The sequence below is a fragment of the Pithys albifrons genome, chromosome 2 (assembly GCF_047495875.1).
Source record: "Pithys albifrons albifrons isolate INPA30051 chromosome 2, PitAlb_v1, whole genome shotgun sequence".
Taxonomy (NCBI): Eukaryota; Metazoa; Chordata; class Aves; order Passeriformes; family Thamnophilidae; genus Pithys; species Pithys albifrons.
This window is the reverse complement of record NC_092459.1, coordinates 29,302,246-29,325,214: the sequence shown is the minus strand read 5'-3', so window position 1 is coordinate 29,325,214 and position 22,969 is coordinate 29,302,246. Positions and strand designations below refer to the sequence as shown.

Below are 22,969 nucleotides of genomic sequence, written 5' to 3'. Positions count from 1 at the left end.
TTTTATGGAGGCCCCCCATTGCAAAAAAATCAAATTAATTCAGTCTTGCCAGCAGTGTGCAGCATTTACCCTGCAATGCTGGGAACCCTCTGTCTCACTGAGGGTCTCTGGTCTCTGACCACGAGAGAGAAAGAAGACAACAGCAGCACAGCTCTCTGTTCCCTTTTTAAAAGCATTGGTCCAAAGGACCTACCTACTTGTGTATGCCCTTCTATCTGGAGGGTAGGGATGGGGCTTTTCCCAAAGGGACAAAAGTCTGGGGAGAAAGGGGAGCAAAAAATGCAGTGAAACCTGTTTGAAAAACAGCTGAAGGGAAGAGAGTCTCCCCGGGCTGCTGGTGTTTTTTTCACACCTTGTTCTCTCCTTCAACTCTTCACACCCCAACCTCCACCAACACCCCATCCCCTAACTCCTCAGGCTGGGAATAGGGAAGAAAAGACTGTGTCCACTGCCTAAGTCAGCCCTCCCTGGCTGTGTTTCCTCAGGAAGCAAGGAGGGCAGGCAGGCACATTATTTCAGTGGAGTTTAACTTGTTAGCAACAGGTGTAGATTAATCAAAGTAAACCCTTCTTGGAATGAAATCAGAGTTCAAAGAAAAGTTTGCAACAGCTGAAAGTCACTTCTGAGTATGTTAAACTTGCTTTATTTTCTTACCTAAACATACCCTGGAAAAATGAAAAGTTAAGTACTTTATGATTTTCTCCCTGTCACATTTTTATACAGTATGACTCAGGTGGCATTTGCCCTCTTTTAAACCAAGAGAGTAAAATATTATTCTGAACTTTCATATATCATATGAATTTAGCTAAAATCTCCATGGTATTTCTGTATTTTAAGATGGTTTTACCAAACTTGTATCAGTATTTTCACCTTTAATGGCAAATGTGGGAAAACAGGTAGAATTAAACAGTAACATTTCAATTAATTTAATGGGCCCTCCAGTTTCACTCTGTATCTCGTTGCAAAGCACCAGAGAAGTTTCGGATGTGAGAGAGTAATGGGCAATATATTTCCAAACTTCTCTGTGATGACTTACTATAAGACAGAGGTTTCTGATGTACATTTACCCCTTCCTCCCCTCCATCCCCCCTCAAGTTAGTATCTGGTATATGATTTTCTTCAGTCACGCAAATGATTTTATTCACCCTTTAGAAATATATCTCACATTTTTATCATTGCAGATAACATCACCTTGTTAACTCCAGCCTGAGATTTCAAATCCTCTCAGAGGCTTTTGCAATGTTCACTTTTGAACATTTCATTTCAAATTCAATTTCAAAAAATTAATTCTTCCACTTCAGACATTTCACCTAGTACTACTCCTGAAAACCTTGAGATTACACAGAAGTTTTCTGAATAGTAACTTACAAAGGCTTTTTTAGTTGACAGCCACCATGTTAACAACATGGCTCCCTCAGGAAAAATAAAAAAGACAAGCCCAGAACTCATGTTGTCACTCATGTGTGTCACTAAAATAGCACATATAAGTAAACACAAGAGCAGGGCAATCCCCTCCCTCGACCGGCTGGCGATACTTTGACTGATGCCCCCCAGGACACGATTGGCCCTCCTGGCTCCCAGGACACTGCTGACTCATGTTTAACTTGCCATGGACCAGGATTCCCAGGTCCCTTTCCATGGCAGTGCATTCCATCATCTCATTCCCCAGCCTGTATGTATGTGCAGGGTTGTCTCATCCCAGGTGCAGAATCTGGCACTTCCCCTTGTTCAGCTTCATAGGGTTGGTGATTTCCCAGTCCTCTTGATTTGTTTAGACTAGATATTAGGAAGAAATTCTTTACTGTGAGAGTGGTGAGGCTCTGGCACAGGTTGCCCAGAGAAGCTAGGGATATCCCATCCCCAGAAGTGTTAAAGGCCCAATTGGATGGATTTCTGAGCAACCTGGTCTAGTGAAAGGTGGCCCTGCCCATGGCAAGGGTTGTTGGAATGAGATGATCTTTAATGTCCCTTCCAACCCAAGCCATTCTGTGATCCTATGATATTAGATGTAATTGATGACAATCTCTCAGCTGCTGAAAGCTCATATACATGCTCAAACTAATAACAAATCTACATTATCTTTCTCTTCTTCATATTCTTCAAAGTAAGAATATGTTAGTAGGAGCATTTCCTGTTGTCTGCATTTACTGCTGATGTGTTGGGAGATCCTTTCCTTCCAAATACAGATGGTACTTTGAGACAATACAGGTTAAATGAATCTTGTAAGTTTTGTTCTCTGATTTTATTTTAATAGAAAAATGAACAATATTTAATCGTTTTTGGATCATTACTATATCATCAAAATAGTGTTTGCTATAATTTCACAGAAAATGCTCAGAGCTCACATTCTAATGTTAAGAATAGTGGAATAGGCAGGAAAATGCAATGGCTGTCAATTACTGTCTCTGCTCTGGATACAGAGCAGTAGAAAAGGGCAACAAACTAGGACATGAGTAGGGCACATGTGCTCCCAAAACTGCAGAAATAAGCAGAAAATCTCAAGAGTTTGTGTTACCTAGCCTGTAGCTGTATTAACTCACACAGGAAAGTATCTGGCAATTCTATGACCAAATTTAAGCCACCCCTAAGTCCATTTTTGTGCTATAGTTATTATCTATGATGCAGAGAAAAGACATTGTAGTGGTCATTTCTTATGAATAGTTCTCAGGGCAGTTCATTACCCACAATTTCAAAGTTACTCTTAAAAAAACCCCAGCACTGTGATTCTGCGGTGCTACAGAAACACTGGGCTCCATAATTGACTAAGAGCACCAACCCTGCTTTGATATTGGCTCTGTCTGCTTACCATGGCACAGGCCATGCATGTTGCAGCACAGTGAGCAATCATTCTCACTCACTAAGAAGGTTAAATAAGTTTTAATTAAGGTTCATTAATTATTTATTATTTATATTAATTGAGGTTTATAACAACCACTACATAAAACAATCAACAACTTCCTCTTTGTGTTGCTAAGAGGTGTGAGTGGTGTCAGGGAGTTATGACCAGCATTTTAGTTTTTCTGATATCTCTTTGCATATCCATCCTTCCAGTAGCTTCATCATGTTTATTGCTATTATCAGAACTCTGTTCAATTTGTCTACAATAATCTCTACAGCTAGATGGCTGGGATGGAAGAGTATCATCTAATTAATGTAGAAATATACTTTGAATTTTAATGAGACACTACAGCAAAAAGGTAACACAACACACATTCCAGAGCACTGTATTTGAGCACATCACACTACAGAAACATGGTAACAAAAATATATTCAATGGGCTCTGTCCTAAACTGATATAAATGGGAAATGTAAAGCAGTTTAAGATAAAGCCTGATGACTGACACCTGATTTTGCTCATGTATCAGTATGAAAATAAGGTTGTTTTTGTTTGGATTCCTAAAAGAAATGGTCTGTTTATACAAACTTGACTGTAGGAACAGGAGCATATTGGGCATTGGTGTATTTTATGTTTCTGTGGGCTAGCTGAAACAAAAAAGACGAAGAGAAAAAGTTATTCACAGAGTTTTAAGGCTTCTGAATACCCTAGTAGAAGAGTATTCAGAGAAGGAAATGGTTTTGTCATTATTCCTTAAGCATTGGTTCCTTGAGAAAGGTCATAGAACAGAAAAGGTAATTTCATCATAACTGGCTTAAAACCTGCTTTAAACTTCCAACAAGGGATTAACTAATTCTCTCTACCAGTTCAGAAGGGCAAATAATAAAAATTGTGATTAGAATACGCTGAAACAGTTAATTTGAAAAGAGGCAAATGTAATGTTTTTGCCAGGTGGTAGTTCCTTTTCTCTGTGAACAGTTCCCTTGCTATGAAATCAGTGGGATATTTCACATAGCCATGGCAGAAAAATTTAGTTAAATATGGGCTGAATTTCCACTGACCTTGAATAAGTATTTACTCTAGAAACCAATAATTTTCAATACCTTACCTCTAATTAAGAGAGGTGAATGATATGACTATATATAGAAAGATGATGTGTATTATCATGTTTTGTAAATTGTCCCATTGGAAGAAGCAGAACAATTTAACAACAGAATAAAATTCAGTATGTGCAAGATTGCCAAAATCTGCAAACTGGATTTTTAGAGACTACTCTGGAGACATATGGCCTTTTGCTCAGTCACCTGAAATCACCCTCTGAAATGCTCAAGCATTATTCCCTGCCTATAAACACCCCACCAAACAAAACCAACCAAAACCCAGTTTCATAGCATCCATTGAAACTACATCACATGAAAATCTCTAGTGTGATTTGGGAGAGGCAGGAAGCTGAGTTCTGCGCCTCCCACAAGAAGCTGAGCAGACTTGCAGCAATAAGGCCTCCATTTTACAAAGAAAAAAAGCCTAAACACCATCATTATTAAGAAAAAACTCAAAGCAATATGAGATAATCGGAGTTTCACATATTCTAAAAATAATGGTGCCCAGAATCTCAGCAAAGTTTGCGTTCAGCTATGTCTGAATATAGCTTTCCTTTCTGGTCAGGGATTTGCTCAGATGCCACACAGGTTATGATTAATCGTCACCTACAAGTAAAAGTAATTGGCAGGATATCTTCAGGAAATTCTTGGGATGGATGACGCTGTTTGAGTTTTGCAGATGTTGTTGTCACTCCAGCCAAAAGGATTTTTTTGTTTTCAAATATATAGCACCATCTGGATGGAAATCATCTTAATTGTCATTACAGACAAAACAAGTTGGTGATTTCACTTCCTTTTTTAATATTTTTTCAAGATGCAAAACAACCTGATATTTTTAGAAGTGGGAAAGTGAGGTAGTTTTGCATATCAAGATAACTTGCAGAGATAAATACAGATGAGTGTGAAAATTGACTTTTATTGCTGTTGAAAAACAGGAAGATAGTAATGTATGGCAATGTCATACAGAAAAAAGAAGTCTTACAAAAATATGTAATACTGCCTAGGCACTGAAGAGGAATTAAAAAAATCCAGAGGTTACTACTTCTATTCCATTGATTTTTTTTCCTTCTAAAAATGGAAAATGGCTAAGTTAGTAACTGCTTTCCATTCTAAGGGGTCCAGTAAAACTGATCTGTGCATAGAAACTTGGATTTCTCTTACCATCAGCTAAGCAATACCCCAGTGAAGAGATCAAAAGAGATGAATCACCTTGAACCTTTCTCTCCCTTTATAGATTTCATCTGAACTATATTAGAATCATTTAAGTAAGCAAACTATTTTAATGTGAAATAAAAGTAATCTGCTGGAAATATAGACAATTTTCTTCTAGGATAGATGTTAATGTTATGTAACCAAAATGGGCCTACTTAGAAAAGCAGCTCACCAACAGGTAAAGCTACCTTTTCTAGCAAAGACACTTATTAAGAAAGTTAATCAAATACAACAAAATTTAACTTAGCATGCCAAACAACTTTTGAAACAGAAAGACAAGGAATATTTAAAAAAAAATCAATACTGAATAATTTTTAGATGTGGAAAATAAATATTTCTTTATTAAACTGAGGACCAAGGAAGATGAGTCCGATTTTTTGTATTGTTCTTTTTAATCAAGTTGTATAATGAGATCCTAATTTCATCCAAAAGAATGGTTCAGCCAGTGTTACTACTGTATCAATGTACTAAAAGTACACATACCCTGTTCCTGTGTAAAAGTATCATACTTTCAGGCCAGGATGGCAAATACATGAAAACAGTCATTTTACCTTCTATTGTAGATAGGCAAAAATATTTCTCTATAGGTTGAAAATCACAATAGCTCAACAAACACTGAGTTTTAAATTGTAGCTATGGTTACTATTTTTTATTTAGTCTGGGTAAGAATAACAACATTAATGGGAACATTTCACCTGTCTTTGTACTGTTAGCAACTATAGTTCATGGCCCTGTTGAGTACACAGTCTTTCCATGAACTGAGTAAGTCCTCAGCAAACATCTCTATGTTATTAACAGCTGGCTCCATAAATCTTAAAAATCTAAGAGCCTCCTGCAAGCTAAGATTAAGTTCAATAGCAAGCCTTTCATGGATTTGTACTTCACTAGCCTTTCCCAAAAATTGATCTTTAACATTATTAATATGTACCTGCTAGAAAGAATATAGCACTGTTTATTCAGTAGGAATTTTGTTTGGCTTTAACGCCAGGATGACAGAAACATTTAAAACTGTATCTTTGACCCGGTGTTCACCAACCTAATTTGTGTCCAACGAAAGAAACAAACCACAAGTAACACATGCAGATCCTTCCCGTAAATCTTCACTTATTCTGCCCTGTAACTGTTTTGTGCCTCGAAAACTTGGGGAAAAGAAGCTTTGTTGGTCACCTTACTATGTCTGAGGCTTTTTTCTGGACGACAGTAGTGAAACACCCTGTTGTTGTGGAAAGAAAAAGGTCTGAAGATTTCTGGAGAGAAAGGCAGCAGGGTGGATAGCCAGACACACACACACCCCTGATGAGTAAAGAGGCTCATTAGATCAGGCTGTAAGAAAACCACAAAGTTATCACCAAGAAACAAAATAACTACACATGGCAAGACTTGAGTATGGAGAAAGGCCTGAATAATTTAGGAATGGTTAGTCAGAAGACAAATATGAGATGGCAGATAGAGGTATGCAAACAAGTGGGAGATAACAAGGTCTGCTGGATGCCTCTTGTTTACCCTTCCTTATAAATGTGAGATCAAAAGAGAATTCAAATCTGATAAAAAGAAATACAAGATGCAATTGACTTGCAAAATTCTTTGCTACAGCATATAAAGGAATAACCACGGAAAATTAAAGACAAGTTTGTACATTTTCCCCTGAATTACTGGAATTAGATTTTTCAGGGGGATCCAGATTCATGTGTGAATCACCCACTGGCTACCTAATGTCCAAAGGAAAATATTGTCTGATTTGCTATTTGGGCTTCAGGTATTAACACCCTTATTAGTGGTATCTGGCACTAGTCAGCATGTAGAAAGCTATCAAACAGGACTCCTATGTGATCCAGCTCATCAGGGAAGCAGTGTGTTGGTTTTTTGCAGCCACAAAGGGAGGAATCTATAGGCAGGACCCTGCCTTTTCATGGCCATTTCAATCGTGCTCTAACACCTCAGGGAGAGGCAGGCAGGGTGTCTGGAAGTATCTGCCTAATGCATTTCCAGATTGTGTATAACATGAAGGCAATGCAGTGGTATGGGAGTGGAAAGGCCAAAAAATGTGGGAACAGAAAAATGCATAGTGTGAGGGTGAAAGTGGACGGGAGGAAACTGAGAAGTAAAGATGCTGAAATGTGCAGGGAGAGAAACACATGTCTCTGAGGAAGAGGAAAAGCCTGTTTGTAGGTGGAGAAGGAAGAGACAGTATTAATCTGCCCTCAAATTCATGGGGTAGAGGGAAAACAGGAGATATTCAGTATCTAGCTGAGTTATCTAACGTAGATGTTGAAAGCAGGAATTTGGATCCCTCAGTGTTGGCTGAAATAGAAGAGCCACCTTCCAGAGGTGTATACATCTCCCTACTGCCTAAAACCAGAACATGCATTCCTAACCTAAACAGTTATTTTGGATGTTTCCACAGTCAGTGTGAGTGACTCCTGAGACTCCTCTGTTTCTGTAAATACAGTATTCTGTATATCAGATATACAGAACCAGAGATTTTCAGACACTATTTATCCTTGGTTGTTATCCCACCAGCAGTTTTTGTGTGAGTAGCCAAAGAGGGACTACTGTGCTTGCAGGAGGATTTATATGATTTGGAGAACACTGGTGTGGGGCATCTTGCAGGCACCCTTGGGACTTCCTGTTGTGGAAGATGTGAAGAAAGAAATGGAAACTCTGTTAAGCATTTGCCAGAGAGGGAAAAAACATAATATGGCAGCACTCTCAAAAGCCCAACAGAAGCAACCCCAAAATGAGGTCTTAAATACAGCAGATGATGCCATTCTGTGTGACAACCTCTCCACTCTGCCTCATGACATTTTCATCTGAAATGAAGCAGTCTCCAGCAAGGGGGTCTCACAGGTAGGCTGGGCTGGCCAAGGGGAGCTCCAGAAATGAATGAACTCAGTCCTTGCCTTGGCTGCTCCCCAGGTGGTCATATACATGGATTGGGGCACCAGGACCTGATGGCATAAGGGTGGAAGCAAACGACTGCAGCTTCTCTTTCTGTATCAGGCATGGCTTAGGCCAGACTCTGATAGGCATTTACACCATTTAGGAGCTTACATAGCTTGATGTAAAACGGATCTAGTGGTCACCTTTCTTAGGTCTGTTATTGACAGCAATATAATCTATCAGTTGAAAGGACAAAGTCTCAATTTTGAGAGCTATCAGCATAAGCTTAAAGTTAAAAAATTGAATTTTTCTTTCCTTGGATACAACAGGTTATGGGAGCCCAGTGCTTAAGTGCTAGAAATGGGAAGGGATGAAATTAAAATGTGCAGAACATGCCCAATGAGCCATGTGTAAATATGCAAGTATTTCTTTTCCCGGTGTTAAACTTGAGATTATAAATACTGTAACTCCATTACACTGGGTAACAATGTTGTTACATTGTCAAATCCTTCCTAACAGCTGTATTTATCGTAGCAGCAGCACAAGTCTTTTCCTAATGCAGCAGTTGGAGTGCATGGAGTGCAACGATTTGAGGCATGATCATAAAAATAGAGATTTCCTGCAATTTCCATTGGACTATTCTGCCTATCAGTCATTTTAGCAGTGCTGGTGGCAGCATGCATTTCCCTGAAGGGATGTAAAAGAATGGAAATATCTATGGAAACTGCATTTTTTCAAGATTTATGTTCACTAATAAGAGAAGTTGCAAAGCTGAATGAAGACACCTGGCAAACGATTTGATTATACTGAATGTAACAGTGGGCAAAGCTTATGTTTTAAACAATCAGCATTGCCAGATAACAAATTCAGCTGAGCAGATAGGAGAAAATTGCATGTGAAGAAACATACACTATCCCTAAAGCAACTGGAAATGCCTATGTTTCTGAATGACAATACAGCCAAGCAAAATGAACTATGGTTTTTAACCAACTGCAGCTATGACCCTTCTTCTGGAGGCCTTGCTCACACAGAGGTCACCTGAACAGAAATAAACCAGTTGTCAGCATAGAGAGCATTAAAGTTACAACATTCAATGGAGTAATGATTATAAACTAAAAGAAGCAATGAAATGGAAAGGCATATTGCAAATATAAAATAGCAGCATGTTGTCTACTCATATGCTACATGGTAAATGAAAATAAAACAAAGTGATCTGTGCACAAGAATTAGTAAAACTGTAATTATTACAGAAAAACATGAATGAGGTAGTTGTCCACAATACAATATCTAGAGATGTCTAGGAACTGAGCATTAGGAACCATTTATTTACAGAGATGGTGGTAAAACATGGAAACAGGTTTCCTACAGAGATGGTCAATGCCACATGACTGTCAATGTTTAAGAGGCTTTTGGACAATGTCCTTAACATGCTTTGACTTCTGGTCAGACTTGAATTGGTCAGGCAATTGGACTAGATGATTACTGTAGGTCACTTCCAACTGAAATACCTGTCCCTTCCCTGCCCTGCCCTTCCCTGCTCTGCCCTTCCCTGCTCTAGCTATTTTATGCTAGTCTATTATTTCTCACTATGTTTCCCCTAGTTGCATAGAGCTTTCAAATCATTCTTGAAAGATTCCTGAAATATATGCCAAGACAATAACTCCACTTAGACCTCTTCATATGTCTTCATTTGGGCTGACAAGAGTGAAACTGGGGTACCACGAGAGAAAGCTTTGTTTTACTAACACCTGCAAGAGTAGTTAATCATGGTTCAAATAATCAGATTGACACTTGACTAATGTGCCACACTGAGGCATTAACATTGAAATTTATGTTAACATGCTGACAAAGCACCCCGAGGTGCATGTTAGTAAAATAACACATACTGAAAGTGGCTTTTGAAATAAAGCGGTACTACAAGCTGGGGATATCACAGTCCTGTGAGAGACTGCGTGTATGCCAAGGGCAGTTGCAAAAGCCCTAGATGGCAAACACCTGGTCTAATAGGATGCTGGTTTGGACCAACACGGTAGCGTTCCTAAATGAAGAGAGTAAAATTCACTGCTGTAAAAGCAAAACTTGTATAGCCACCAAAGCAACAATTCCTCTCACAGAGGAGCTATAGGAAAGAGCTGATGATGATCTGAGATGGGAATTACAAGGGATGTCATACACTGAGGCAGATGATCTGCAGCACAACGCCCAGAAAGAAGCCAAGAAAGATGAGTATTTCCTTACACTTCAATTAGGCTCTTATATGTTATTCACTTCATTAAAAATAGAAATTTTTTTGATGCTAAGAATGACAAAATTTGAAAAATCACTTTTGACACTCCATAAGCTGAGGTAGGTGGCTAAGTGGATTTGGCACAATCCTGTCTACCTCTAACTTTCACACCAGTGTTTATATTAACAACTACTTTATTTTGGATTGGTGAATCTACACATATTTATGGAAATCTAAGCAACGAAAGGTATTTCTGTAAGCATCTTCATATTCTGTGCATCTCTAGTAATAACAAGCTTAAAGCCAGTCCCTAAAAAAAGTGAGCAAAACTGAACCTTCCAAGACTGAAACTAGAAAATATTGACTGCTGCTTGGTCTATCAGTTGTTTCCCTCCTTAATTTTCCAAGTCACAACTCATAAACAGCACTGGAAGTTCTGTTATACACATTTATATTACATAATATTTTATAATACTTCTTAGTTAATATAATATTATTGTTGTTATTGTTGTTATTGTAATACAATGTATTTTCCGAGATTCAAATATGAGAGATCAATAATAATTTGAAAGACTACATAAATAATTTAGAGAACCTGTCTCAGAATAGACAGGGAAACTCATTATTTCTAAATAATTTGACTGTGACATTTGACTTTAGGACACTTTGCTAACAGAAATGAACTGAATTAGCAATCACTAAACATTTTAGTCCAGATCCTGAGTTGTGACAGTCTGGTTTGAAGTGGACATAACTACCTCATGCTTGGGAAAATATCTTTCATAGCCTTCTAATAAAGGAATTCCAATATTACACATAAATTCTCTTTTAATAAAACTCTCTGCCTTTCTATCACAAAACCTGTCTTTATTCTTCACATTTCAGTGGTCTAACCTATTTGATCTATTCCAGTGTGGATTGCTTCTGATTTGTCGTGCTGGAATTGTCTATTTAAGAATGTTTGGGTGACCAAAAACAAAATATCTCATATAGCAGATGACTACAATTAACTGCAGGTGACAGGGTAAATCAGCATCTCTCTCTGGTCCAATTAAGAATTATTTATTGATGTTTGGATAGTTTCAGTGGGGCTGAGATACTGTAATTTCCTGCTCCAAATCTCTCATAGAAAGAATTTAACCAAACTTTATCCAGAAACCAGAAAGTGTATTGTCAGCTATTCTGCGTGTTTGGGAGACAGAGTGCTTCTAATTTTGATGATAAAAAGATCTAGTCCCTCAGGAAAGGGAGTTGGTTTGTTTCCATGAATTACTTTGATTTCAATTAGGGGTTTTTTTATAATGAAAAATAATTTCATCAGCAATCTTACACTACCCTAGAAAATCAATGCGATAAAACCTTGACCTCCAAGCCTCATGAAGATGAAATCTGACATTGCCCATAGCTCCCTATTGAGGCAAGAAGAAGCTGCTACACACACTTCACTCAGGTTGCCCAATTCATCATAGGTGCTCCTCTAGTCACAATAACATAGTAGTGACACCAGCATAAGATCAAAACACACAGGCTGCTGAATTTTCTACCATGTACCAGAAAAAAAATTTCAAGGCATCACACCAAAATAGTAGATTTCTTTTGAATAGTATACATAAAACTTCTAGAAAGGGAAGACCAGAGCTGGAGGTTCTTACACAAAATGTTACCTTATTCAGCAGCAAGGGTAGTAGTCAGCAAAAATAAATTTGAAAGAATAAGGCTCATTGCTGACATCAAACAGACATTATTTTTCCTACACATTTTTAAAAACTGTACTCTGAGGACTGTCAAACATGAAGATATGCCATTAAGTATTAGTTTTAAAAATCTACACTAAATTTGGGACCAGTCTAGCCTAAAGAGCACCTCTGTTCATTGCACAGAACTGTGGCTGCCAAAATTATCAGGGGAAATTTCAATCTGGAGCCTAAATACTATTACTATTATTACTACTATCAAAGTATTTTCTGGAGTATTTTCTGGGCTGGCAGGAGATCCTCAAATGTGCCATTTGCTGGAACTTCATTTTACTGGGATTTATAATGAGATGTGATATGAGATATATCTTGGTCAAGGATATACTTAATTACAGACCATCTCTAGGTTATTTAGAGTTCAAATTATACTGTCTATTTATATTTTTTATCATGAGGAGCAGATTTACTATCTGTCTGTATTTAAAATATATAATGTGTCTAAGTACCAAGGTGACAGACACACAATTTGTATTACACAAATATATTGAAATAAATCAAACTAAATGTTCATAAGATCTTGTAAACCATTAGATATGTATTTGTTTATAAAGGTTTGACAAAAGTGCCACATGAAGGTTCATTACCACTCTAATTAATGAAAAATAGATCCAGTAATAAGCAACAGTCACTGCTATCACTTAATGCTCTGAAACAAGGTTTGCCAGCCATGAAGTTCAAGAGCCTGATTACAGATAATGGGCTTAAGCTTTCTGTTGGGAATTTTTTGATTCTGCAGCCTCAACAGATTTTGAACTTTTGACATTTCCATCATGCTGTAGCTTGACTAGAGGTAAAATAGAAGCAGCTGTGGTGTAACTGCTAATGGGCTCACTGAAATATATGGAATCTTTCACTCAGCTGGGCCACCAAGAAGTCTAATTACCCTGGAGGAATGTTTTATTACTAGAAGTAGGCTCAAATTTAAGGTAAAAAAAAAGTTCAGAAATAGAAACAGGCATTTCAAACCCCAAATTTAAATTGCATACAGTTTAGACCCTAGAGTCAGCAGTGTCCTGGCAGCCAGGAGGGCCAACCATGTCTGGGGAGGGCACCAGGCACAGCATCACCAGCCGGGCAAGGGAGGGGATTGTCCCTCTCTGCTCTGCACTGGGGCGGCCCCACCTTGAATGTTGTGTGCAGTTTTGGGCACCACAATGCAAGAAAGATATTAAGCTATGACAGAGAAGGCTACAAAGATGGTGAAGGGCCTTGAGGGGAAGCCATACAAGGAGCAGCTGAGGTCACTTAGTCTGTTCAGCCTGGAGAAGAGGAGACTGAAGAGAGATCTCACTACAGTCTACAACTTCCTCATGAGGGTAATGTTAGCAGCAGGCACCCAGAGTGTGGCTGAGCATTGGAATAGGCTCCCCAGGGAAGTGGTCACAGCACCAAGCCTAACAGAGTTCAAAAAGTGTTTGGACACCGCTCTCAGGCACATGGTGTTATTCTTGGGGCTGTCCTGTGCAGGCCCAGGAGCTGTATTTCAGTGATGTTTGAGAGTTCCTTCCAGCTCAGGACATTCTATGTTTCTGTGACTAAAAGTCATTTGCCCTTGCCACGCTTCCTCACATAGGAGTTCCAAAGTCTCTTACAGAGTCGGTGGAAAGAAAGAAGTTCCTCTGAAAGCCTAGCAGACTTCAGACAGGCAGGTGAGATCAGCAGGATCTTACTCTTCTGACCCACAGCTTCTTATTTATTATTCCTAATTATTTTTACAATGTGCTATGTGGAAGCTGGCCACACAGACTAATATTTCATTGTGACAGTAAAACCTCTGATATACATTGGAGAGTGGCCAGAAGTTTAATTCTGTCAGGCCACATACCACCATCCAGGAGCCCCACTGCTAGAGGAAGGACAATGGATTCCTCATTTATTTCAGTGTCTGTGAATGGCTTGACAGGGAGAGGATGCCATACTTCTTTCCAGCTTGTCTTTTTTATTTCAGGGATCTTCAGGGAGCTAAGACAAAGGCATAAGGCTCTTTCTGGCTGTCAGCATCCTTGGGCTCCAGAGGCATCAGTTAGAATATGCAATGCTTGGATTTCTGCTCTTTTGAGCAATACAACACAGCAAAATTGCTCTGTAGTGCTAACAGCCAAGCTTCAGAATGATATGCCTGGGAAATTCAGGATTTGCAGAGGCATGTACATATTTAAGCACCTTATGTGCCTGGAAGGATGTGTTTCTATGCCCATTACATTATGTACACAAGCTCATATAAGATCAGGGAAAATGAGGGATGGCAAGTCACTCCTGACATGGGACAAAATACAAATCAAGGTTTAATACTATACTCTAATTCCCATTTTTTACAGAAATAAACAAAGGCAGAAAACTGTAAAATAATTTGACAGATGTAATGACTAACCTGGTAGCACATAGTGATGCTTGATGAACTAATTTATCAGAATAGTGACATTGTAGGCACACTAACATAAGCACAGAGCTTTGGCTCTGAATAAAAGTTCTCTGGTTATTAGGTTATAAATGGAAAAATTAAAAGCTGTCTAAATGTGATATTTGAGGCAATCCTCAAATTTATTATTTCTAGCTCTTAGGCCATTCCCCTATGTGACATGTGTTTAATTACAAAAATAATCAGAGAACAGACCTGCTGGAGATATATAGCAAATTTAATTAATAGTAAACAGACTAAGTCTTCTAAAATATTATTATTCCACTGTAATAATAAACAGAAAATATAATTGAATGGATGACTAAGTAAATAATTAAAAGTAATAGGCCCAAATTTGCCATGTGCTCTTAAGGAGACCTTAGCACTGATTTCACTGAGTTCCCCCTGAAGCCATCCTTTCTCCAGGCTGAACATGCCCAGATTCCTCATCCTCTCCTCACAGGGCAACTGCTTCAGCATTGACCATCTTGGTGGCTTCACTAAACTCACTCCAGTTTATTAAGGTCTTTCAGGAATGGTGTAGGAGGGGGGAAATGGTGTGCAGTATCTTGGATGTGATCTAATGAGTGATGAGTAAGGAGAGATTATCATGAGTCTTCGCCTACTGATTGTGCTCTGGCTAACGCAGCCTGCTGACCTTTGCTGCTGCATCATTTTGCCATGACTACAAAACCAATGTGTCCAGCAAAAAGCTACTTTATGTAGTAAGACCTACAAGGCGACTTGGTTCTTCCTCAAAAGATCAAATCTGGACAGATGCTGAACATCAGAACATCAGAAACTCATTCTGGAATACTAAAGTACAGAAATTAACCAAAATCAATCAGTAGGAGAGAGTCACAATAGTCAATGGCAAGTAATTCAAGCTATTGGTTTAATTTCCAGAAGCTGCAGAACGAAGTTTTCTTTCTATCCAGTGAACCAGCACAGGAAGACATCCACAAGCTATAGACTGTTGTTTACTGATTAATTCAGCTAGCAAGCGATGGAGTTGCACGTGGGACAGAAAAGACATTTTTAAGGTCAGAGATTGCCTACGTAAACATAGGTGAAACAGGAAGAGCAGGTGAACTCCAGGGAAGAGAGGGGATACCACATTCAAGTGAAGTAAACCCCAACACGCAGGGAGGTCTGTGCCAGACCTGTCTGAACTATTTCACCAAAAGCAGGAGGGCAGATACAAGTTTTTTAAAGGAAAGGGTGGAAATCTACAGCAGTCACCCCATGAATCATAGAATTGTTTAGTTTGGAAAAGACTTTAAGATCATCGAGTCAAATCATTTACCCAGCACTGACAATTCCACTACTAAACCACGTCCATCAGAACCACATTGGCATGTCTTTTAAATATGCAGAGTTTTGGAAAAGGAAGACCCCTCTATTCAGATTTGCTGGGAACTAACACCTCAGACTGTTGTTAATCACTACTACTATAAAACTTGCCAGTTCAGTGGAGACACAAAGGGAGGAAAAACAAAAGCTGAACTGAACAATGACATTTGGGAGAGCAGCAAAATGTCCTGAGAAGTCAAATGCTACTAGTAACTTCAAATTCTTTAAAGGTGTTTCTAATAAGTTCTAAATTGCTGAAGTAAGTTATTTTACCAAATGGTGATTCATTATGTTTGTCTGCTGACAAAACTGAAGTAGTTGTGTGACTACTGCAAAGTTCCAAGTGCACCATAAAATCTTGGAATAATGATAAGTCTAGTTAAGGAGGATAACCATGTTTGATGATTTCTGCTTTCAGCTAAGCAGGGAGATGGGCAAATGTGTGTCCTGGTAAGGCATCTACCCACCTCCCCTGCTGCCTGAACAAAACAAATGCCAATCCTGATACTTGCTCCTCTCTCACAGTTTCATAATAGAGCATAGATGGGATGTTGATTTCAAAGGGGGATACAGTCTGTGATGTCTTTCCACCTACTCATGCAACTTTCTCCACTGGGGGACTTACAAAGTAGAAGAAGGTGTGGATTTATCAAGAAATGAGGCAGAAGGAAAAGACCTTGCTTTACGCAGTAGCCCTAACAAGTGTACTGGTCTGCTATGCCACAGAATGCTGTGTAACTCTTTTTAGACCAGGGTGGCATTCATCTACATGACAATTTGTTATTCACTGTTTACACTGAGACTCACGTGTTTAATAGCTGTAAGCACGTGACTCTGTGTATTAGCTGCTGTAGAGTTGAATGGACGAACATGTTTCCTGCCCCAGTTGATCCATAAGTTATTTTAAGATATAGGCAAATGAAATTAAAGGCTGGAGAGAGGAAGTAAGTTGAGACAGAAATTGGGGTATTGATATCCTGAAGTTTCACAGATGATCTATAAAAAGGATTTCCTCCAAGCCATTGGAAAAATAAGACACGATCAGATGAATTTGTTTAGTCACCCTTTTGACTTCTGCCTCTATGGGAAAACTGTTTTCCTGAAGATTCCTTTTCAAAATAGGAGTTTGACTGGTTCTGAGCCTCTTCACCATTCTTATAGACAAATTCTTGACCAAAAATGTGGGGTATACTGTCTTGAAATACCTATAAAAGAAGTATGCTATATCCTATGCTAGTGTCACTGCAGAGCAGTACCTGGACTGTCATGCAGAGAACAGCAACACAGGAGGAGCAAAGTTGCCAGAAGAAGTTTCTGTGTAGGTTTTCAAACTTATTGCAGTGTACACGTCTGATCACAGAGGTTAAATAAGGAGAACACAATGTGTGGTATCTATTTGTGTATGTAAAAGACATGTAATACAACCATTAAATGCATACAGCTCCCATGATTTTCAATCAGACCAGCTCTCAACCCCTCATTTGTCCAATATACAGGCTAGGTGTATGATATGCATGGGAAAATGTCTTTTGGAGAATGTGAGAAACGTGGACTGGCTGGTATTTAAGGGCATTGTGATTTTATATCTAGAGAAACCATGAGTAGATGACAGCTGACATACAGCTGTTCTGGATTTAGAGCTGGTTACTGTAAAAAGAGTCTGATTCCAGTAGTTTTCATTCAGAAGCAAAAAAAAAGGAGAGGGAAGGTGTTTATTTTTGATCTTAAGATAAACTAGAGCTGGGACACTCACCTATTACACAGAATGGTTTCCTTGCAAAGCGCAGTCTTCCTTGCCATCCTCGATATCGACAACAGCATCCAGCAGACCAGATACGAATAATAAATTCCAAACCAAAGACAACAATCATGACAAATTCCTAGAGATGACAAATAAGAAAAATGCCTGTTATGGATAAACAATGCTAAAGCATCAGGAAACTTAGCACTATTGTTTGTGTCTAAGAATCTGCCTTGAGTACCTGAAGATCCCAAGCCAAACTTGGGAGCCTGCTCCTCAGAAGCATCTACACACCTACAAGAAGCACACAGTCCCCAGAGCTTCCTAGTGAATGGTCTAAGTCTTACCTGAATTACATTAAATATCATCTAAGATTGGCTACTAAATATGAAACACTGAAGAATGGAATTATACACAAAAATATCAGAGCAAAATACTCTGAGACTTTGGATACTGAGGATCAGACTATAGGCAATTTAGACAGGTAGTGAAGAATATATTCCATATTTGCATCCATAAAGTTAGTTCTTAATTTAAAGGCTAAATGTTTGGGAGATATGTTTTCATTGTTGCAGTATACATGTGAAGTGTCTGAGATGATGCAGAAGCATTTAGGAAATCAATTTATTCTCAGAAGTAGGTTAAGATACGTGAAAGTGTAATTACATACAATGGGTATTTAATTGTAAGGCAGTAAACGAATATGCCCACAAGGCATAACTTTCCCTGAACAATTTGTGATTGAAATAATTTGTAAATCTTGCCTTGCTTGTTTGGCTTGCTTTTCTTTCACATTGGAACTTTTTTTTAGACTGTCTATTTTAATAACATCAACCTGTATTTATGCAATTTTTATTCTAAGAAAGTCTTCATTACAACAGTGAGGCCAACAGAGTTGCAGTAACAGACCTTGGAGCACAATTCATCTTCATACCCTAAGGAAATTTCAATGCATATACTATGCAGTGATATAGTACATATACACTGGTATGAAATTATAAACTTAGATACTCTTCTGGAAAACCGTCATAAAGGTATGAGTTTTAGAATAACAAAATAAAAATGTGTGTGTCCACCAAAAGGAGAAAAGTACTGATGGAGTTTCTTCAACAGCTCATCAAAACCAACAGGATGGAAGTTGTATTTTAGTTGGCAGTTGAATGTATTACCTCATCCAGGAATAAGATGTTGTCAGTTAATGAATTTGTTATTCCTGCAAGATGAGGACTACTAGTACTGGTAAGAATGAGGAATATTTGGAAGGCTAGGGTTGATCCAGTATTGAGTTTTCTCCAATAAACACTTTACATGCTTTTAGGCTGTGCACCCTACAACTCTACAAGCCAGTAAGGCTATAAGTATTGTATCTGTCAAAATTGGGCATTAATTCACCTGTAGAAGTGGCATTTTTAATGTTGTGTCATGTAATGGTGCTTTACTAGGTTGTGATTAGTGGCAGTACATTGAAATATTGTGAATTTAATTGTTTTTGCCATAGAACAGTTTGAGAATACAATATTCCTTCCTAAAACATGTCTGCCTGTTTACCTACATTACATTGAAAGCACTTTTAGAGCCTTCTTCAGTGCCTTCCTTTCCAGTTTGTAAATCCCACGTTGAATGCCTAAATCATAAAAGAAGAATAAGATCCCTCTGCTAAAAGATGACTAAAGAAAATGTCATACTTTTTCTTAGTAAAAAGCACATTGAAAAAGTGAGCTTAAGGTTTTGTTTAAGGTTTTCTTTTTATTCCACAACAAGAAACTTCAACTTAATTCCATGGACAGTGTTATTGCACAATGTCAGTAAAGATTATGTACAAAATTGAAAAAATCTCCCATATAGTAACAATAATTTTTAATAGTTGGCTACTGTACGGTACATTTCCTTGTAGGAAATTCTGTGTAGGCCAAGAATAAAATGGACAAGGAGCCAACTGGAAAAAAGGAAGAATACGTATTTTAGTTATTTAACTACCACTTTTATATGGGCAGTGAAATCAAGAATTGTAAAATCTGGTTTGCACATTGTCAGATGAGATCTCTGAATTTATGGGAGTTTGATGGCAAGCACCCAGACCATCCAACATCTGATTCTCCTAACGGAGTTTCTTTGCGGCAGGGTAAGAGATACTGAAGGAGAGGTCTGCAAAACATGAAAAATTCTTTGCTTCCAACACAATCTTTTCCTCATTAAAACTTAACCACATTTCATTTGATCAAAGTTTGTTGTTTCCCTGGAAAACATATTGCATGTACAGATGGGTGATAGATATGCTTTGTAAGTAAGCTGAAATTGTCACAGGCGTCTTACAGAAGCTGATCCACATGCGCAGGAGTGTGTCCTCCACCATAGTCTAGACCCCAGCAGGGCCTCTGATGGAAAACTGGCAAGAACAGAAAGTACTTAACGATCCTGGAAGGACTAGTCCACAGCTACAATTCAGATGAATTAGTATCACCAAACTGCCAATAGTAGTTGAAAAGAGGCAATTTTTTTGGAAGTTTACTCTTCTGGTTCCCATCAGCACTATGCAGTTTAGTATTCATCACCAGTACTGACCATAACAATACCTATGTGCTATGCTTGCTCAGTTGTACAAAACTGAAAAAAGTCATTGTGTGCTGAAAGCATGTGTTTGAGTGTCTGTGTCCTACATGATGCTCTTTTATGTCAGAGACAGAAATCCTATTTGTCTCTCACATGCAAACACATATACTACAAAGACAAACTTCTTGGAGATATATCTATTTTGGGAAAGAAAAAAGGATATTTTTCTCAATTTTTCTTTTCTGTGAGAGGGGTAAGAATCTAAGATTTTTCTTGAAGATACAATTTGAAATATCTTTGTTCACTCCTTGAGAAAAATAATTACCATTTCTAGCACCATTAAAATTTCTGCAGGGTGATAGTTCCTCAATATTAACTAAAGTTTCTGCTACTTACTCTAATTTTAAAAACGGCCCCTGTAATTATGGCAAGTGAGCTCAAATACAGTAAATATGGTTCTTTGCACTGGAATGCTAAAAGATCTGCTGATTTTAAAAATACTATATATGATTTTCTTCTACCCATGCCAAATTTCTGGAGGTTTTAAAGTACAGTGTAACATTTTATAATGGAAAAGACATTGAACAAAGTGTAGAAGAGGTTTCACACTTTTTTTGCACTTTGTGAAATAGTGGTGTTTCGAACTAATCCTTATATGCTGGTGACTCCTACTTCCTCAAAGAACAATTGACTTTGAAGGGAACACATATAATAATAAAGTCTAATGATTTTCCTGAAAAATGGGAATGCATTGAAACAGAACTCTTCACAGTAGTATATATGACAGCTTTGTTAGATTGGTCCAAGTAAAAAACAGAGACAAAGAACCCCACACCACTGTGTAAAAAAGCAATGTTTTAGTAATCAGGGCACTCAGTCACAATGTAAAGGCAAATCTCTGTCAAGGTTAATGCAGGCCAGGGAATGACATTATTTTTTCCTATGGCAGCTGTACAGTCACAAGGTTCTCGGTTTTCCATGGACAAAAATTGGAAGGATGTATCCCAAACAAGATCAGGATTTCTATTTTTTTAAAATTTCATTTGGAAGGCTTCTTGCAAACTTAAACATAAATCTAGGCTCTTAAATTATTTGGGTTTAGTTCCTTAGCAATTGGAACAGAAGATCAGAGCATAATTGGAAAGGCATGTGACAAAATAACTCATTAGATTTCATATGATTTGTAGACTTGCTGTAGAAATGATGCATTCCAAGTATCTCTGTCCTACATATAATATGATGGTACTGCATTAATTTTGAATTCCTTATGTGATATGAGTAACAATATGTACATTAGAATGGGAAAATCCTGCACTCTTGATAAATCTGGCCCTCTTCAAAACTCAGCAAGGCTGTATTTGAATTGATAAGCAAGCTGAGATTTACTGGAAACCCAACACTTTCCTTTCCTATGTAGAGCAGAGGTTCATTGTCCTGTGTCATTTCTTGCCTTTTCCCTATTTTGTCATCCTTTTCCAATCACAGCTGCCTCTGGACTTGCACCACAGTTACCACAATCTGTCACTTTTTTGGCTATTCAAACTCACAGTTCCCACTCCCTAGTAACCACTATGGTGGTTCAGACAGTGGAAAGTTCTTTCTCAAAGCACAGTTCATCCAAACTGATGAACTTTTCATTCTGAAGTGTTTCTGCGTGTGCTGCTCCAGCTGTCACAGGGAACCATGCATAGGCAATAGTAGCAAGGTGGAAACACATGGGCTTAAAAGTTCAGCTGCTTTTGGCAGAAGAAATACAGGTACCAGTGTACTCCTGAAGTTTTTTACATCTATGTGTGCCTGGGTTGTTATACCACTGGAACAAGGGTCACATAAATACCAGGAAAGAAAATAAGAGGTCATCCAGTGCAATGTTTCTTTTAGCGAGAGGTTCAGGAGGACTCTAATCAACAGCATTGATAATTAGCCAAATCAAGCATACTTTGTACAATCCAGCTATGATAAGCACATTTTCCCCCTTTCTTTCCCCTATCTAATTAGGATACAAGAGATGACTTGTTGAAATTGTTTACATTCATATGCTTCTCATGTAGTTTTTAATGATAAGGACTTCCCTAAGCATAACATTATAACAGCAAAAAAAGTGCTTATATCATAGTTTTCTTATTCTTTAGCATAACTGCTTATTAAAACTTTAAATAATTTGCTGATGATGAATCCAGGTGCCTTCACTGCAGACTGTAATTTCTGGGAATTAGAGCCATTTTTGTGACAAGAAAATGACCAAAGTTGAGGACTCTGTGCTGCTCTAGGATGCTCCTGGTTATTTAACAATGTGTAAATGAGCTGAGGTTTGGATATAAGAAATTCATTCACATGAAAACATCTCTGCTGTTATTTCAATTATATTTCTCATATGGAAATTGTGATATAAATTATTCTAAAAGCTAACAAAATAGCGCAACAGTATAGAATCATAGAATCGATTGGGTTGGAAAAGACCTCCAAGATCATCGAGTCCAACCCTTGGTCCAACTCTAGTCCATTTACTAGCTCATGGCACTCAGTGCCACATCCAATCTGTGTTTAAAAATCTCTAGGGATGGTGAATCCACCACCTCTCTGGCAGCCCATTCCAATGCCTGATTACTCTCTCTGGAAAGAATTTTTTTCTGAAATCCAACTTAAATTTCCCCTGGCAGAGCTTAAGCCCGTGCCCCCTTATCCTACTGCTGAGTGCCTGGGAGAAGAGACCAGCCCCCACCTGGCTAGAACTTCCCTTCAGGTAGTTCTAGACAGTGATGAGGTCACCTCTGAGCCTCCTCTTCTCCAGGCTAAACAACCCCAGCTCCCTCAGCCTCTCCCCATAGGGCTTGGGCTCCAGTCCCTTCACCAGCCTTCTTGCTCTTCTCTGGACTCGCTCCAGCACCTCAATATCCTTTCTGAACTGAGGCGCCCAG

At 38.4% G+C, this 22,969-nt stretch overlaps 1 protein-coding gene across 2 annotated transcripts in view; it reads right to left on the bottom strand.

The window, feature by feature from the left end:
- Positions 1–22,969, bottom strand: part of KCNQ5 (potassium voltage-gated channel subfamily Q member 5) — a 294,208-nt gene that overhangs the window by 53,969 nt on the left and 217,270 nt on the right. For both annotated transcript variants that reach the window (XM_071548602.1, XM_071548603.1), the window contains exon 3: positions 17,514–17,640. In XM_071548602.1, the coding sequence (XP_071404703.1) occupies positions 17,514–17,640 (127 nt within the window). The remainder of the gene's footprint in view (positions 1–17,513; positions 17,641–22,969) is intronic.